The 20056-nt window shown below is 44.2% G+C and overlaps 1 protein-coding gene across 1 annotated transcript in view; it reads left to right on the forward strand.

The window, feature by feature from the left end:
- ENTREP2 (endosomal transmembrane epsin interactor 2) overlaps positions 1 to 20056 on the forward strand; it is a 150463-nt gene that overhangs the window by 100637 nt on the left and 29770 nt on the right. The window contains exon 3 of the mRNA XM_035131777.3: positions 12976 to 13086. Coding sequence (XP_034987668.3) covers positions 12976 to 13086 — 111 coding nt within the window. The remainder of the gene's footprint in view (positions 1 to 12975; positions 13087 to 20056) is intronic.

Consider the following 20056-nt stretch of genomic DNA (forward strand, 5'->3'; position numbering starts at 1 on the left):
ACACCAAAATAAACAATAACAGTGACAAGGCACAAGACTGTCTTGTCCTTTTGCAATTTTACATTTTTCTGATATTACATTATTCACTATCAACTTTGCCTGCTGGTCTGTATAAATTAGTCTTTCAAGTCTTTCAAGAGGGCAGAAGCTCAAACAAGTTGCTCACTAGGAGCTCTCTGTGGTGCTGAGACTAGGAGCTTTCCTTGGTGCTGACTTGTTCTGTGGGCTTCTCTGCAACACCAGAACAAGAGATCTAGCTCCCTTATGTTCTGTGCACCTAGCACTCCTCCTTTTTTTGTCCCTTAAAGCACTTTTGTCTCCCCTTTTCTCAAAAACTTTCTATTTCTCTCTTTAAGCAGAGAGCTTCCTCAACGATTCTGTCTCCCAAATTCCCCCTCCCTTCCTTTCAGATAACTTACCTTACCTGTTGTGAGGATGAACATGGGGCTAAAGACCATGTTTGTTTAGCCCTTAGCTCCTGGGATGGAGGGAGCATATTTGTTGAAAATGCAACAAATAAATAAATGAGAACTGAAACCAGAGCTTCAGTAAGAAGGAGATGTCTTTTTAAATGATACAACAGGGGGATCAAAGGAGGAATTTCAAAAGGCGCTAGACTTGCTGCTTAAACTGCAGACAGGTGGTGAGGGATATTCACAAGGCAATGGAGCAAGATTTTAGACAAATCTCCCCCCCCCCCCGCAATTGGTTAGAAGAGAGTCACAAGAGAGTGTGATGAGTCACCCTTTCAGCTCTGCAGAGGCGTGAAGCTGTTTACAACTGATCAAAACAAGAAGCAGAAAGACTTGTTTCTTTTGGCTCTGAGAAAAACACATGAAATACCGTTTGCTCCCCTTACAAGGGACTCCATTTTTATTTTCTTGAGAGGTGTGAGAAGCTTGTCCCTGCAGAGCATTCTCTTATCTGCTCTCTGACCTTTAAATTCTCTGTTGTATTAGGGAGCATATTTAGACAAGCTAGAGAAACACATCTATCCACCTCACTTTTGATTCCCTTTCTACGGGGATTATTGCTTGCCCATTTTTAATTTCCACTCAGTGCTGGCTTTTGTTTCATTAGTTCCTGACATGCCCTAGATCAGACATCCCCAAACTGCGGCCCTCCAGATGTTTTGGCCTCCAACTCCCATGATCCCTAGCTAAGAGGACCAGTGGTCGGGGAAGATGGGAATTGTAGTTCAAAACACCTGGAGGGCCGAAGTTTGGGGATGCCTGCCCTAGATAGACATATAGATAGATAGATGATAGATGATAGATAGATAGATAGATAGATAGATAGATAGATAGATAGAATAGATAGAATGTTCAGTTTATATGGCTTCAAGAAACAGTGCTGGCCAACTTGTTGGCTCTGAGCCAAATCTGATTTGCAAAACATATTAATCTGTTTGTACTGTGAACAACCATACTGAATTTTAATCAAAGTACTGATAACAAGGTAGGCTGCAGTTTTTGCCTGTAAGGAAAATACTCTTTTTTTCCTTTATAAGTTATAAGAGAGGCATAAAAAAGATAAAGGTAAAGGACCCCTGGATGGTTAAGTCTAGTCAAAGGTGCGTATGGGGTGCGGCACTCATCTCGCTTTCAGGCTAAGGGAGCCAGCATTTGTCCACAGACAGCAGAACTAAACCGCTACTGCTGCAACGGAACACCATGATGGAAACCAGGAAATGCCGTAAGGACATAAGAGCAGAAGAGGCCTGCTGGATCAAGTTATCTCATCAAGCATCCTCTTCTCACAATGGCTTAACAAAACTCAGAACTGTAAATTACTGTCTTTTGCTGATGATCTGATGATAGTTCTGGAAATCCCATTTCAGGGAGTGGAAACTTATGAATAAATTAAATGAATTTGGCATGCTAATAGGTTTTAAGGTTCATCATCAGAAAATGAAAATGTTAATAATGAAAAACAAAAGACTGATGGAGAAAACTGGATTCCAAATTGAAAAAGTAAAGTATAGGCATCACCATGACAAAGATAATTACTTTGAAATGCTATACAATTAATGTTAAGACATGGATGGACAATTTAAAAGGATATCTTAAGATGGGAACAATTAAAACTGGAGGCCAGTGCCTGGAGTCCAGCGACTAAGGAGGGAGTGCAAGGGCTTCTGCCTCTTGGATATGTGTGACTGTCCAGGCATGTGTGGGTGTTTGTTTCTGGCCATGTGCTGTTCCTGAGCACATGGTCTGAGGGGGTGGGGCTTCTGTGGAGTCAGGTGAGTCAGGTGGGTGGAGCTGTGGGTGGAACTAGTCAGTGCCTGGAGTCCAGCGACTGAGGAGGGAGCACAAGGTGAGTTGAGCTTGGGGACACACAGTAGGTTTTGTGGGTTTGTCTTTTGGGGGCTGTGTGTGATATAGTTTGTGTGCTTATTTGTTTCCTTATTTGTTTGTGTGCTTGTGCTTGTTTTCTAGGGCTTCTGCCTCTTGGATATGTGTGACTGCCCAGGCTTGTGTGTGTGTTTGTTTCTGGCCGTGTGCTGTTCCTGAGCACATGGTCTGAGGGGGCGGGGGTTCTGTGGAGTCAGGTGAGTCAGGTGACTTAGCTGTGGGTGGAGCTAGTGCCTGGAGTCCAGCAACTGAGGAGGGAGCGCACAGTTTGACCCATCTTTTAGATTTAGGGGAGCTAGTCTCAAACGTTTATTGGGGGAGACCTAGGCTGCGGCTTCTTCTTCTTCTTCTTCTTCTTCTTCTTCTTCTTCTTCTTCTTCTTCTTCTTCTTCTTCTTCTTCCCTGACTTCAAGCTTTTCAAGATGGAGGGTAAGGGAACAACTGCAGTCACCTGCAATTCCTGCGCAATGTTTGTATTCCTGCCAAAGGATGTAGGCAGCTACACCTGCAGCAATTGCAAGTTGGTTGCCTTACTAGAAGACAATGTCCAGCAACTTCAGGCCCGAGTATCTACGCTCCAGAGAATTAAAGAGCTGGAGCTTTTCTTGGATGCAGCAAAGCACACTGTCTGCACCAAGGAGGAGACAGGGGACATCCCTGAGGAGGAGGTCAGTTCCCCAACACAGGAGCCAGATGTATGGAGGAATGTGACTCATAGAAGTAGAAGGCCCAGGGATCGCTGCAAGTGTTTAGAACTACACAATCGATTTGAAGTGCTCTCCCTTAACATGGAAGACGAAGAACAGACTCCATTTTAAGATCTCTCCCTCATCACAGTTGATCAGAATTTTGAAGACGAGCAGCAAAGTCAGTCCTCCGGGAATATGCAGGTGACCTTGGAAGGGACAACACATGGAAGAATCCCGACCAAGCCTATGAGGAGGTGTATAGTGGTGATAGGGGATTCCCTACTGAAGAGTATAGAAGCAGTGATCTGTGGGCCTGATAAGACGTCTCGAGAAGTGTGCTGTCTCCCTGGGGCCAAGATCCAAGATGTAACAGAACGGCTGCAAGGAATCATAAAACCCACTGACAAATACCCCTTTCTTTTGGTCCATGTGAGGTCCAATGACACTGCAAGCCATAGCCTCCAGAAGATCAAAAGCTATTATGAGGCTCTCGGCAGGAAGTTGAAGCAATTAAATGCACAAATTGTAATCTCATCTGTCCTCCCAGTTGAACAACATGGCCCAGGGAGAGAGGGAAAAATAGGGGAAGTGAACAACTGGCTTCGCAAATGGTGCAAGAAGGAATGTTTTGGATTCCTAGATCACGGTCTGCATTTTATTGAAGATGGACTTCTGGCAAGTCATGGGCTGCACCTCACAAGGGTTCAGAGGAATGTTTTGCCATGAATCTCAAAAACCTCATCAGGAGGGTTTTAAACTGACTTATGTGGGAGAGGGAGACAGTGGTCCTGAAGGTAGGAGTCTACCAAATGCTGAAGATGATCACCCAAATCAAGGACCAAATGGAGCAAACAGCACGCAGACTTAGTGGTGGGAGGAAAAAATCCTTAAATAAGAGACACGGGGAATGATCAGTGGTCTTCAATGTCTGTATACTAATGCACAGAGCATGGGAAATAAACAAGATGAACTTGAGCTCTTGGTACAGCAAACTAAATACGACATAATAGGCACCACTGAAACCTGGTGGGATGAGTCTCATGATTGGAATGTAGAATAGTGGGATACAATCTATTTTAGAGAAATAGACCAAACAGGAAAGGAGGAGGAGTGGCATTGTATGTCAGGGATGTGTATACCTGTGAAGAGATCCAGGATTTAAAACTTCAAAGCCATATTGAGAGTATATGGGTCAAAATTAAGGGAGAGAAAAATAATAGTGATCTCATTGTGGGAGTTTACTATAGATCAGGGGCGTAGCCAGGATCAAAACTAGGGGGGGGCAAGCCATGGTCGTTCAGGGGCGGGGCCAAGGCACAGAAGGGGAGGGGCCACAAAGTGGGCGGGGCTGAAGGGCCAACGGGCCTGATGACATCGTGGCGGTGGCAGCAGCGGCCACCTTGTGCTTCTGGGGCTGGTAGCGTTGGCGGCTACCCTGCTTGGCTGGAGAGGACGGGAGGGTCGGGCAGGCGAGAGGGGGTGGCAGGGCGGGCGAGGGCGAGGCAAGACACGGCCGCAGCCACGACGGCTCCGAGGCGTTGCTGCATATCAGCATAATATTTCAACCATGGTTCAAGCCCCACCTTAGGAAAAAAATCCTGCATTGCAGGGGGTTGGACTAGATGACCCTTGTGGTCCCTTCCGACTACAATTCTATGATTCTATTGATATATTACCATAGCATATGCATCATTCTGCTTTCTTGAATTGTCCTACTCCTAGGCATAGCATCCAACTCCTAGAGGCCTAGGTGCCCCCCCCCCCAATTACTGGTAAATACCGTATTTGAAAGAGTCATCCCCCCATGTTGATGGGCTTTCTATGTGGGGCTTATCTGCCCCCCCGTATTTTATTAAGGATGGAAGAGGGAGGGAAGGAAGGAAGAAATAGAGAGATAACTCATATTTGTGGGTGTCTCTGGATGACGCTGTGATGCTGGAACTCTGCAGCAAGAGGACAGGAGGGTCGGGCAGGCGAGAGGGGGTGGAAGGGCGGGCGAGGGCGGGGCAAGGCATGGCCGCAGCTACGACAGCTCCGAGGCGTTGCTGCATATCAGCATAATATTTCAACCATGGTTCAAGCCCCACCTTAGGAAAAAAATCCTGCATTGCAGCGGGTTGGACTAGATGACCCTTGTCATCGTATTTGAAAGAGTCATCCCCCCATGTTGATGGGCTTTCTATGTGGGGCTTATCTGCCCCCCCCCGTATTTTATTAAGGATGGAAGAGGGAGGGAAGGAAGGAAGAAATAGAGAGAGGGATAACTCATATTTGTGGGTGCCTCTGGGTGACGCTGTGATGCTGGAACTCTGCATGTACAGGAGCCTTGTAAGCAGCTTTCTCTCTGCTTGATTTACAGCAGGCACGTCCAACAGGTAGATTGTGATCTACCAGTAGATCACTGGATGTCTGTGGTAGATCACTGGTAGGTCACTGGCACCCCTAAAAAAAGCTCACCCCAAATTTTCCTCCTCCCTCAAAAAAATTGAACTATGACCTGAAGCCCTAAACAAAAATGGGCCTCCCTCCCTCCTAAAAGAAGCTCAACAAGTTTGACCTAAACCCCAAAAAACAGGGCTTCCCTTCCTTTAAAAAAAAACTCAACAGCTTTGACCTGAACCCCCAAAAAGGGGGTAGATCACCCCCAGTTTTAAACTCTGAGTAGATCAGAGTCTCTTGGGAGGTGGCCACCCCTGATTTACAGTATACAGATGCAGGAGGAGGGGCAGACTGGAACACCAATGCTTTTTATAAACATCACTGTGTCTGTCAAAGCTACAGCCCCCCCTTTCTTATTCACTTCCTTTTAGCCTTGCAGAGCCACCTTAGTCAAATTGAATCCTCTGAGTCTGCACCCTCATTAAATCGCCAATAGAACTCTTAATGCTCCTGAATGCTCATTAACAAGTCCCACTTAAGAACAATAGGGTGAAATGGTCAGCTATCAAATCTTGCCTGGGGATATATGCTCCATTGTCTTAACTGCTTAACTACTGGTAGCCACTTTGCTTTATTTATTTGATGTGTTTTTGTTACTGCTGTGCCCCCCCCCCAGCAAGCGGAGACTTAGCTGCTCTTGCTAAAGCAAAGCCTTTTCCACTTCAGTTTTTGGAGGGGAAAAGTGCTGGTTATGGTCTGTAAAATACATTATTTTTTTTTGCTTCTAGGGGGGGGCAGCTGCCCCCTCCTGCCCCCCCTGCCTACGCCCATGCTATAGATCCCCAAGCCAAACTGAGGACACAGATGACCAAGCATTCAAAAGGAAGTGAGATGGTAGTAATGGGGGATTTCAACTATCCTGATAAAACTGTCTTTTCTGGGTAGAATTTCTGTAATAAAGATGAATATATGCCAAGAATGTTTTTGTTTTTGTTCCAAACAATACGTGTTATAGCTAATCACTTGCGGTTCAAACAATGGCAAAAAGATTTATCTAGGTTTTTATAGCAAGGGGAAAACCTATAAAACTTTAAAAGATGCAAAAGAAAGGGGTGGGGTGGGTGTACCAATTCTAAAAATGTATTTTGCAGCTTGTTGTTTAATGAGGATGAACGAGTTGTTGACATTAGGGCTGAGTGATATCTGCTTTCCAACATTACAATGTATCTCCAGCTAAACTTTGTGATATGCCAATATATTATGATGTTGGAATGGAGGAAAGAAGACAGGGAGGAAGAGGGCAGTTGCCAGCCACACAGACAATCAGCTTCACTGTGCACAGCTTCTGCCGGTTCCTGGTAATGGCATGCGCCGCTGCCCCGGGCTGAGCCTCAGGCAGAGCGCATCAGCCAGGGCACCACATGGCATGGCACCACGCACATGAACACAAAGCCCCAGGGGGCCGCCGGCCTCCCCAGATCTTCTAGCCATGACTCACCCTAACAATAGCCTCTTGCCATCACTGGGAGCCACCGTGATGGGGGCACTAACCAAACATGTTCCACTCTGGCTCCATTCCACTCAGCGATCAGTGCAAGGGAGGGAGGGAGGAGGCAGCTTGCTGGTGCTCACATGGCCAGAGAAACCAGCTGAGGGGCTGGCGCACCCCACTCACATCTTGGGCTCCTGAGGCCATCGCTGGGCTGTGGAAGCAGGGAGTGGGCAAGCATCAGGTAGCTTGATTCTGGTTGCAGTCAGGGGCGAGCGGGGATTCGCAATACATTTGCTCTGAAATTCTGAACTCGCTTTTGCACTTTTAAATTTAAACCGGTTTCAGGCAATGTGTCAATACATCACCCAGTTGACATTGAGAAATATGCATATGTAGACTGCAGGCAAAGAGAGGATTTTGTAAAAATCATACCCCAGCCCACATCCAGAACTTGAAAGCTGCAGCAGAGAATAAGCCCGAGCAACAGAAGAAATAATAAGAGGAGTAAAGTGAGCCCAGGGAATGCTAAGCAGTTACAGGACTGACATTGCTGTTGTCTGGGTCACTTAGCATCTGGCGAAGCAAGTGATAAAAGTGAAAGATCAGATACTTGGGAGAAAAAAGAAACTGTAGGAATTCAATAAGGAGAAAACCCCTTTTGTATTTACTAGGGAGTGGATGTCCCCAGCTCTATTCCAATATTGTTCTCTGGGCTTGCTCTGCTCCATGTCCTATTCCACCTGTCTTCTAATTTACCAGAGAGAAATTATTGCATTAATTGTGGTACATGGGCAGGTTGCTGCAGTTTTCAGTCCTGCATCATTATTGTTTTTACAGGTTCACAATGTACAGACTTAATCAGACCCTTTCATAAAGGGGGATATTGATGCAATCACATCATTGCATCAGGATACATGCTGTGCATAATCAGCACACACGTGCATTGATTAAACAGCAGCATGCACAGCCTTGATGGAGGTTTTGATAGGAGTATGTGATTATATCTCCATTCCCTTTTATGTAGCGTCTGGACTGATGCACGTATCCTGTGCATTAGTAACCAGCAAGTGGAGGGCCTGCTTAACTGGATTGCATACCACCTGAATAAAGTAAAACATGGAACAGTGGCAGATAGCTGGTGTATTGGTGCTTTTTTCAAAGGAAAGCCACAATGAAATCAGGGGTTTATGGCCATGGAGTTCCTATCAGTGGTGCATCTCAAAGTTTAGCTGAGGATGCCAGTTGGCTATTCTCCTATTTAATAATAATAATAACATTTTATTTATACCCCGCCCTCCCTGGCCAAGACCAGGCTCAGGGCAGCTAACACTGAATATAAATACAGTAAAAACATTAAAAACAAAACAAAAGAAAGAGTTGATTAAAATATAAGTAAGAATTCAGTTTAAAATGCAGCTTAAAATGCAGCCTTGTTTTAGTGGTAGCCTATAGATCAAAGCCATAAGGGTAGAAAACGTCAAATATTCACCGGGGCCAACTATCCATGCTGGTCCTACATGGGCTAGCAAAAAGAGCCGAGGGAAAATTTATATACTAAATCCCATATAAGGGGTTCCATAAAAAAATAAGGGGGGGGGTTAGACTGAGTCCAGCCCAAAGGCCAGGCAGAACAGCTCCGTCTTGCAGGCCCTGCGGAAAGATGTCAAATCCCGCAGCACTGGATGAATGCGGTCCCATGGCAAGGACCCCTTAAGGAGCCTCGCCTTGGCATTCTGCACCCACTGGAGTTTCTGAGTCAGCTTCAAGGGCAGCCCTGCACTGAGCAAATTCCAGTAATCATGCCTGGAGGTGACCATTGCATGGATCACTGTGGCCAGATCGGGGCGAGAAAGTTAAGGGACCAACTGCTTAATACGGCGGAGATGGGAAAATGCTGCCTTTGCTATAGCTGCAACCTGCGCCTCCATAGGGAGGCGTTGAAGGTTACACTCAAGCTCTTGACAGAGAACACTGGCACTAATTGAGCCCCCACAAGGGATGGGAGTTGGCCCCCCAACCCCATGTCGTCCCGACCCAGCCAGAGGACCTCTGTCTTTGAAGGATTTAACTTCAACTGGCTCCCACGCAGCCATCCAGCCACAGCTTCCAAGCATCTGGTCAGTGTGTCCGGGGCCGAGTCAGGATGGCCATCCATCAACAGATAAAGCTGGGAGTCATCTGCATCATCTGATGACAGCCCAGCTCAAAATTCTGGACAATCTGGGCAAGGGGGCGCATAAAGATATTAAAAAGCACCGGGGAAAGGATTGCACCCTGCAGCACTCCGCACACCAAGGAATGCCGTGGCGACAACTCCTTCCCTAGCGCCACCCTCTGTCCCTGACTTGAGATAAAGGAGCGCAGCCATTGTCAGGCTGGGCCCTGAACCCCCACGTCAGCAAGGCAGTGGTCCAAAAGTTCGTGATTGACCATGTTGAAGGCTGCTTTAGTGGCTACAGGTGAAAGGCACTAGAGAGAAGAATACAAAAAGCCCCCTGCTGGATCAGGCCAGTGGCCCATCTAGTCCAGCTACCTGTTCTCATAGTGTTGAGACAATCAGGACATGAATGCAACAACACTCTCCCATATTTGCAATTGCCAGCAACCCCCTGCAATGAAGGAATCTCAACTAAAGCATCCCTGACAGATGGCCATCCAACCTCTGCTTAAAAACCTCCAAGGAAGGAGAGTCCACCACCTTCCAAGGGAGTCCTTTCCACTGTCAAACCTGAGAGCTCTGGCATCTACTGGAGCTAAACCAATAAAGGCCCTTAACTTGTGTTGGATCTTGCCTATTTTGTAACTCCTATTGTGAGGTTGCACCACTGCCACTCACCCTCAGATGTTGGACTTTTCTGATCAGGAATGATGAGAGTCAGAGTCCCAATACCATCTAGAATCGTGAAATAGATAAGTAGGCCCCTACTTAGGCCACCTTGGATGGCCATCTTTCAGGGATTTTAAAATCATGATTCCTGCACTGTAGGGGCTTGGACTAGATGACCCTATGAGTCCCTTCCAACCCTACAATTCTATGTTTCTATTTCCCCCAGCAGTTTGAGGAAGGTGAACTGCAAAAGTCCATCTCCAGCTCACCCTTCATTACACCAGTGACACAGTAGAACCCTTTCCAACAGAACAAGGTGAAACTGAGCGGCGTTTGATCTTGCTGCTGGTCCATTTTTCCTCCAATTGCCATTCAGGCGTGGATGAGCTTAGGGTTGCTCTGGGTCTTTGTAATTCTCGTGCTGCCCTTTTCTTTTTTCTGCAGGCTGGAGAGCATGTTCGGAAACTGTGTCAGGTTGCATTTCTCTCCAGTGCTGTAAAGTACATCTATATTACAGCCCTTGGGCAACGTCTCTTCCTACCTGGAAAATGTGTCTTCCCTGTTCTCACACAATAGAGTAATTGCATATTGAAGTAGTGGATGAACAGTCATGCAGCACTGGGGCTTTTTGGGCCCTTCCTTTCCGTGAATATGGCAGAGTGACTGTGGGTGGAGGAAGGACCATCTATGAGCCTGGGTTGTGCTGGGTGCTCATTCAGAAGGTGGGGCTACAGCTCAGGGACAGGACACTTGCCTTGCATGCAGAAGGGGCCACCTTGGTTCTCCAGCATCTCCAGTTAAAGGATCAGGGAACAGGAGAGATGCAATCTTCTTTCTGCCAGAGGCAGACCAACACGGTCAATACTGGACTTGGCAGACAAAACATCTCACCTCCTGCAAGGCATCTCATGGTGCTGCTGTGCAAATGGAATAGTTCTGTTTCATGGTTCTGTGATTGGACTAATGTGTAGAGGCAGTGGTGCACAGCATTGGGAAGTCAGGTCAGCAGTGCAGACACACACACACCCAATACTGGCCATTTCTGCCCTCGCACAGAAGAAAGGGTTCCCAGTGCCATGACACCTCATCTTTTGGGGGATGCTGCTGAGAATTTGTCTTGGGAAGAGGAACTGCCCTCAAGGCTGGCCTCGGGTGCCCCTGCTAATGCAGAAACACTGGTGCAAGGGGAAACCCTCTGGCCTTCTCTGACTGGTAAACAACATACAGCTTTTGAATTCAGAATCTCAGTTAATAGGTTGTTCAGGTTAGTTCTGGCAGATTCCTGCCCATGTGGAAATTGTTGGCAATGAGACAGATGGCAGATCAGGCTGCGAAGGAAGCATTGGGACATAAGGATTTTCATATTTTCTTTTTTTTTCTTTTTTTTTTGATTTTAAAAAAATACTTTATTGAAACATTTAAAAATCGAATACAGCATAAAATAAAACATTTCCAAAATACATAACTTTACACAAAAAGAATTATTACATTTGCATTCTTGTCTCTATTTATTATTAACTAAAACTGACTTCCCAACTTGCCCACACCGCTTAGCTATACTATACTCCAATTTCTTGCGTTCTTAATCATTCACAATCATTTCACAATTCAAACCTATAATATATTTCTTCCCCCTCTACATCACTTCCTCTAATTTTCTCCGCGCTACTTCAAAGTAAACAGATCCTTAGCTCCGTTTTAATGTCCTTTTTCTTGAAATAATCCTCTACAAGTTCCCATTTCCTACTTACTAATTGTTTCGGTTTATTCCTAATTGCTGCGGTCATTCTATCCATACTCATAAGATCTATTAATTTAATCTGCCAATCTTGTAATGTAGGAACCTCTGCTTTTTTCCATTTTTGTCCTATCAACAGCCTAGCCGCTGCGCACGCGTAAAGAAAAATGCTCTCCCTATCCTCTGGAAAGTTTTCAGGAATTAGACTTAACAAAAAATATTCTGGATTTTTCTTAAACGTGAATTTCAGCATCTTTTTCAATTCTTCGTACACCTCCCCCCAAAATTTAAATATCCCTTCGCATCCCCACCAACAATGTAAATAGTCAAGGATTTTCATATTTTCAATCTGCAAGGGAAACGGAAACATGTCAGTCTGTTTAGCATGTTGACAGGACTCTGTGCTCTTCAGAATAGTTTGTTTAAGGTCGGTTGGATTGACACAGAATCTCTGCACTGAAAACATAGCATTTAATTGATTGATTGATTAAAACATTTATGCTGCTTGATTCTAAAAAAAGACCAGTGCTGAAATCACATTTGGGTTCTGCAGCTATGGTCTTAGTCCGAAGGGTCAAGACATTAAGACATTTAGGAATGGCTGCTGAATTAGGTCAAGCAAATAGTGAGGACCCAAAGCCTCCTCAATGGATCAGCCAGCTGTGAAAGTTAGATGACAGGAACCTGGAAATGTGTGCTTCTGTTGTAACCAACTCATTTCCTTAGAGTAGCTGGCCTCCATAAGATCTCCCAGTAAATTTGTAACATTTGTTCAGTTGTCACCTGGAGACATATTTGGAGTAGTTCAACAATATTTCTGTTTCTTAGAAATAGTTATTTCTTGGGGGTTGGGGAGTCTTCAGATGGAGGGCTCTGCTCCCTGTTTTCGGAGGCATTGGGCAAAAGGCAGTACATTTTTCACCTACTCATTGTCAGCATGAAAGGGAGATTGCACTGCCAGAAATGTCTGTGATTGTACAAGTAGATGTCTCTCTTTCTCACTTTATGAAAGTAAGCACATGAGCCCATATAGAGCATGTACAGTAAATAAATGAACGTAGAATATTAAGCAGATGCTGTAGAAAACCTGGGGGGTTGGCCATTGTCGCCAAATTCACACCATGCATCCAAAGCGCTATGATACCACTTTAAACAATCATGGCTTCCCCAAAGAATCCTGGGGACCATAGTTTGTTAAGGTTGGTAACAGTTGTTAGGCCAATGACCCACCCCCACTCCCAGAGCTATAATTCCTGGGATAATTTAACAGTCAGTTTCTTTTACCAGGAAACACTGAGAATTGTAGCTCTGGGAGAGGAATAGGGGTCTCCTAACAAGGTGGAGAGGGACAGGGGGAGAGTATATGTGATTGTGGCACCCTCCTTTTGCACTGTTGGGAAAGAGGAAAATGAACAAGGGAAGTTTGTGGATCTCTGGATTGGTGAGTCTTTCCATGTGTAATCAACAGGTCACTCTCCATCTCTTTTCTCCAGATCACCTTTTTCATGCTCTTGTCGGCCGTCTGTGTGATGCTCAACTTGGCAGGTTCCATCCTCTCCTGCCAGAATGCTCAGCTGGTCAATTCCTTGGAAGGATGCCAACTGGTGAGTAATGAAAAAACTCATTATATTCTCTTTTGAAACAAATACTGATTTGAAAACCTATAAAATAAAAATTAAAGGAAGAAATTTAGATATATATATTTAAAGCTGCAAAATCTGGTGGTCATTTATTGGGAGTGATTGCAGCTACCTGAGTTGCTTCTAAGGAAAATATCCATGCAAGGATGGCTGTGGGTGGACTGAGGAGATTCTATTCATTCAGTGCAATTCTGCAGACACACAATGCATACAAAAATGGCATAGTCTTTCCTCTCTCATAATGACACACAAAAATGTAGGGGAATTTGTATAAATTTTGAAGGATGGTTGTGCTTTGATCTGCATATTATTTCTCAAAGGGGCAAATTAGGTATGTTCATCTTTGAATGTGAACTGAAGCAAATCAGGCAAACTTTAAGACAACTGATCCAATAAATTCCAAGACTTGATAATAGAGAAAGGACACCAAGGAATAGCTAGTGACCACAGATAGGCAACAAGGATTGAGAATAATAGCACTGGAAAGACCCTTGAAAGTCTAGAGCATCCAATGACCCTTCAGATATTGTGGCCTACAACTCCCTTCATCCCTGACTGGGCCATGCTGACTGGGTCTGTTGGGAGCTGCAGTCCAATAAGAGCTGGAGGCCATGTTGGCTACCGCTGATCTAGTGCAGGATCTGCAATGCTGGGGTCAGCTAGTACAACATCCCTAAAAGTTGGCTATCCAGCTTTTCTTCCACTGTCAAGCGGTTCTTTCTTTATTGAAGTCTTGTCAAGTGTTTAGGTGAAGTCTACTTCCTTGTACTTCCCATGCATTAGTTGCTCTCTGGAGCAAAAGGGAACTGCTGTGCTCCAACCCTTTAGATATTGGAAGAGACCTATCGTCTCTCTCTTGGACCTTCTCTTCTCCAGGCTTAATACACCCAACTCTTCCAAGTGTTCTTCATAGTTTCCAGGTGGGGGTGGCAGCTGAATTTCATGTACTGATGTGAACTCTGCAGTATGCTATGACTGCAGGCTTTTGGTAGTTCAGATTTCTGTATAGTCCAGTTTTCAAATTTAATCTCTTATTGGGGGAGGGGAGGCCAGGGAAGCTACATATTTATCATTCCAGTGGCAAATGAGACACCCAGCCGTGGGTGAAAACATGCAGATGCTTAAAGAGATGTTGCAAACATGATTGCAGTTTAATCAGGGGTCTGCTTGGTCTTTAAATTTAATGAGATGTATAAATTGGTAGGATGAAGCCGTTGGAAGTGCAATCCAGTGGAGGGAAACACTGAAGAGGAAATAATGCTGATGAAATTGCAAAATAAATCAAGACAATTGTGTTACGGGCTTCTTTTCTGAACCTAGAGTGGTAAAAATTAGCTTTGGAGGGCAGTTTTATTGATTCTGACTCAACAATGGCAACCCAAAATACAATTAATGCCTTCTTATAATTGCAAATGGGAAATTAGGGATATCAAACCCCAGGAAATATTAGTTGGTTTGCACTATAAAATCTGGTTATACCTTTTCCATTTTCCTCTATTTATAATTTTAATTAAAAGAGAACCCCCTTTACAGCATTTCCTCTCTTGCATCTGTCTGCTTGCTTTTTATGCCAACAAGGATATTTGTTCTCCTGGAGACTGGATATCACCCCACAAATGGAGATTGTGCTACCCATTAAGATGCACAGCATTCACTCAGACAATCAGGTCTGTGTTTATTTAAGACAATCTAGTAGTGTGAGTGCAGCTTGTTAAGATCTAGTAATCCAAACCGAGAGATAGAAGGGCTGCCTAATATTTTTCTGCACATTTTGCATTTCAGTTGCACGATTTTGTTACTCTTGTTCATGTGGCTGTTCTTAAAAGGATTCAAAAGATAAATGGCAATGGTTTTTCCCATTCCTAGACAGGCATGTGTAACAGATACTTGGTTGGATGAAGCAGATGGGCCTGTTTTTGCCACTGCTCGTCCACCAGGTTTCTCTTACGCACAGCAACCCAGGTCATATAGGTGGGGAGGGGTGGGGTGCAGTGATTTTTAGGAAGTCATTAGCTTGTACCAGGCATCCTATTGGGAAGATCCAGTTTTCCGAGTGCATGTTCTGGAAGTTGGGCAGTAGGGGCAGTTTGTGGAAAGTATGGATTCCATGAGGCTGCCCCTGAATAAGTTTGGCCCAACTCATAATCACTCATAGTGATCTGACACTAAGTAAAAGCGAAACAAAAGAAGTGCCATGGTCAGATCACTTCCTGGTGCAACTGGACTTCTCTGCAACCCTTCCACTCTGCAGGGAGATGGGAGTCCAAGGAGGAGAAAAGTGGCTCTTTCTCAGCCCCCACCCTTCACAAGACCCTTCTCGCATGTCCTTGTTGTACACATGGGGAGCGTGATCACCAAAGAATTGATGCTTTTGAATTATGGTGCTGGAGGAGACTCTTGAGAGTCCCATGGACTGCAAGAAGATCAAACCTATGCATTCTTAAGGAAATCAGCCCTGAGTGCTCACTGGAAGGACAGATCCTGAAGCTGAGGCTCCAATACTTTGGCCACATCATGAGAAGAGAAGACTCCCTGGAAAAGACCCTGATGCTGGGAAAGATTGAGGGCACAAGGAGAAGGGGACGACAGAGGATGAGATGGTTGGACAGTGTTCTCGAAGCTACCAACATTAGTTTGACCAAACTGCGGGAGGCAGTGGAAGACAGGAGTGCCTGGCGTGCTCTAGGGTCACAAAGAGTTGGACACGACTAAACGACCAAACAACAACATTTTTTATTAAAAAATTTCATGATTCACAAAAAAATGTGCATTGTCTTTTCTCAAATTGTATAGAGAATGTTATGTTGCCATCTTTCTTGGTGATGCAATGAATTCTTGTTTTTAGTGATTTTTTTACGACACCTGTTTGCAAATAGTCTGGAGTTTTTCACTCCATACACATACCGTGTTTCTCCTAAAATAAGACACGTCTTATATTTATTTTTCCTCAAAAAACAACAACACCATGGCTTATTTTCAAGGGATGTCTTATTCGGGGGCTGGATCATAACAGGGAAATGATTTTTTATATGAATTTTACAGATGCTGTACAACAGAAATCACGTTTCTCTCTCTCAGGACTGATTAGCCAGATGCTGCCTGAGATCACAATTGGCTTTACCAAATAGCTGTTAAGTACTTTCCTTTGATGCCCAGATCTCATGGCTACCATAAGGTTTCTACCTTTCAGGACAAAGGCAAGGTGATAATAGGAAGTTGTCTTTATCTATCTCCTTAATCTCCTCTTTCATATGCATAACCTTTGAAGCCTAGGAATGCAAGAAGGGAGGGGATGTCAGTTTTAAAAAAACCACCCGCGTGTCTGCGAGAGCTCGCTACTTTCCTACCGTAGCTGCAGTTTGCCTGCCTCGTTCTCTGTCTCGGCCATCAAGAGGAAATCAACAAGCAACTCATGGCTGGGCACATACCGGTAGAATGGAAGGGGGAAAAGGTGGGGGGAAGCGAGAGGTGGGCTGTGTGTGTGTGTGTGTGTGTGTGAGAGAGAGAGAGAGAGAGAGAGAGAGAGAGAGAGAGAGAGAGAGAGACGCACAGGGGGAGAGAAAGAGACGCGCACAGGGGGAGAGAAAGAGACACATACGGAGGTCATTCATGAGGCGTCTTTAATCGCTCCTCTTTTCTTCTTCGTGCCTTCCTCTCCTCTCCACCGCAAATGCCACTTTTGTCCTCTTCACCAAGTAGAGCTCACATACAGTAGCACTACGGCTTATTTTCGGGGTATGTCTTATATTTTTTCAACGCATGGAAATCGTGCCATGGCTTATTTTATAGGCATGTCTTATTTTAGGAGAAACACGGTAGAAGCGTTGCTTTGAGTATAGGATGTTTATCATTGTTTTGTTGATGTCTAGTGAGTCAAGGTCCTGTCTTTTTTGTTCTATAAGTTTAAGGAGTCTTTTAGCATTTGTATCGTGATAAGAGAGCTGTGGTTTGTTGTTCTATTTTGCTAATTTTTTAGGTTTGTTTTTTAAGGAATGCTTTCTCTTTTACGTAGGCTCCTCTGCTAACTGCCTTCATTGTGTCCCAAAGAAGGGGGGTCGTTATATTGTCTATATCATTTTATTTGAAATAGTTCTGGAGAGTTTTCATGAGGCTCTCTCTTATTAATTTATTTGTGGTTAGGATGGGACTGAAGGACCATGATGGAGTGGTTTGTGTTTTCTGTCACATTCTAAGGGCAGCTTCTACTGGGGCCTGGTTTGTGACTTTAATGTTGCCTATGTTTGTTGTTTCAACCAGGAGGATCAGACCTTGCACGACCAGAATGTTATCTGGTCTGGACATTGTGCCGTGGCACCCAGATTGGAACGTGTAGCTGGTGTCTCCCGGATTTATTTATTTATTTGCCCCATATGTTGTAAAGGCCTCTATCTTGTAGCATTTTAGCTGTTTGTAGGAGTCTCTGGTTCAGGGGTCAGCAAAAATTTTCAGCAGGGGGCCGGTCCACTGTCCCTCAGACCTTGTGGGGGGCCAGACTATATTTTGAAAAAAAAATATGAATGAATTCCTATGCCCCATAAATAACCCAGAGATGCTGTTGCGGCTCCTCCCTCCCTCACAGTGCCAGGAACCTTGGAGCTTGAGGATTCCTCACCGATCAGCGCTGGCAGTAGACCGGAAGTCCCCAGAGCTGCCAAATTCCATGTATGGCTAAGTTTTGTGCTGCTGCTATAAAATTAAGGAGACAAGCTCAAAATGAATCTAATGGCCAATGTCTTAACATGCACATTTTAAATTAGTGGTTAAGGTTTTAATCTACATATTTCAGTGGTTTTACATCTGTATTATTTATCATGCTTTAGCTTATACAGTTTAATTTTAACCTATTTATAGTTACATGTTCCCTATTGCTCTATATCAGGGGTCAGCAAACTTTTTCAGCAGGGGGCCAGTACACTGTCCCTCAGACCTTGTGGGGGGCCGGGCTATATTTTTTTTGGGGGGGGGGAATGAACAAATTCCTATGCCCCACAAATAACCCAGAGATGCATTTTAAATAAAAGTACACATCCTACTCATGTAAAAACATGCTGGTTCCCGGACCGTCCGCGGGCCGGATTTAGAAGGCGATTGGGCCGCATCCGGCCCACGGGCCTTAGTTTGGGGACCCCTGCTCTAGTAGTTTGGGGTTTCCCTCAGAGGAAGGTTGCCCCATGGGCTTGTGGGGTGGTTGTCTTTCAGGGAGATGCCTCTCATATTAAGGTTGAACTCACCTCCTAGGATTGCTATTACTTCGGAGAAGGAGAGGGATTTATTTAGTGTCTTCTGGATGAATTCTATTTGTTTTGAGTTTGGGGCCTATATTGAGCCAAGTGTCAGTTTGGTTTTGCCATCTAGTGTTCCTTTGGTGAAAGTAAATCTACCTCTTTTGTCTTTTAGCACTGTTGTGGCTTTAAAGTTCAGGTCTGTACTGAACTTTATCATTATCATTATTATTATTAGTGGCTTCATGGATAAAAGTTAGACGTGGAAATTGATAATGTAAAAGTAGGGGTGGGATTAGGATTTAAAATTGAAACACAAAAAGTCAGAGAGATTAAAAATCTGAAAGTAACAGGTCTAGTTAGATTGAGGGGGGAGAAGGTAAAAAATTAAAAAGCAAAAAGCAAAAAAAAATTCAGGGGTTAACTAATAGTAATGGTGAAAGTTATATTTTTTTGTCCTTTAAAAAGGAAGGGAAGGGGGAAGAAGAAGCAGAGGAAAGGGGGCATTAGGACAGCAGTATTAAAATGCTAATAATACTAACAATAAAAAGTTGAGGATTGAAAGAAAATATATACATAAATAGACAAAAAATGTGTGTGTGTGTGTGTGTGTGTGTGTGTATGGGCAAAAATTAAAAGATTAATGGAGGAGATACGGTACGGTACAGGGGCAAGGATAAGGATAGGGATTTAGAGGTAGAAGTCAAGAATCAGGGAGGATAAGTGAAAAATGGGAGGTGAGGTTAAAAATTTGAAAAGAAAAATATGTTTTTCCCTTTCTTTTTTCTTAAAGAAAAATAGTGTCAAAAAGTAATTTTTTAAAAAAGGTCTAAAACCAAAGTGGAGATTCAAGTTAAAGTGTGGAGTAAAAGCGAAAAAGCTTATTTGGGGGTGGGTGGGTATGTATATGTTTTAGTAATAATAGTTTGATGGTATTGTTCAGCCAGTTGGTGTGTGTTTTTACCTGTCTTGGAGTTCTAATTTATTTTGCAACAGGACCAGCATAGCTTTATCCTGTCTCCCCTGTGTGATGGAGGGGGTGGTCGAGTGCCGGAGGGGTGGTTTTCCAAGCACTGGTAATAATAATGATGCTGATGGTGGCAGAGGAGGATAAAGAAACATTTTAAAATAGTAATAATAATGATTATGAGAAATAGAACCTAAAATAAAGGTAAAAATAAGGTGGGGGTAACCCCAAGATGACGAAGAAGGGGGTTCTCCCCCCCCCGAGAAATGGGGAAGAAAAGGGGGAAGAAATGAGTAAAAAAAGAAAGGGAATCAAAATCCTAAGAAAGAAAGGAATAAAAATTATCCTAACCTAAAATAAAAACACAGGGCTAGGGTAGCATCCTGGGGGAAGCCCTCCTTGGTTCAGGGATCCTCTGTGGGTGCTGCCATTTTCACCCTCCTTTGAGTTTGCCCATCAGAGTGCTCCAAGTTGGGGAAGGCTGCCTTCCTAAGATTTTTTTAAAGCTTTCTTGCCTTTCTAGTCTCATCCATTATACTTTTCTTTTTTTCCCCTTTCTCTGAAATTATTCCTGCCAGCAACCCCCATCTCCTTTCCACTCAGTGGGTACCAACGACTCTGATTTATGAGAGACTCTGTAAGGGAGGACGAACTCTGCTAAATTAATTTGCAAATGAGCTCTAGTTTACTTTATGACTTAGTTCAATCTTCAAATTAATTTCTCTCTCTCTTTATTCTGTGAAGG

This window comes from Zootoca vivipara, chromosome 13, assembly GCF_965207765.1.
Source record: "Zootoca vivipara chromosome 13, rZooViv2.hap1.1, whole genome shotgun sequence".
Lineage (NCBI taxonomy): Eukaryota > Metazoa > Chordata > Lepidosauria > Squamata > Lacertidae > Zootoca > Zootoca vivipara.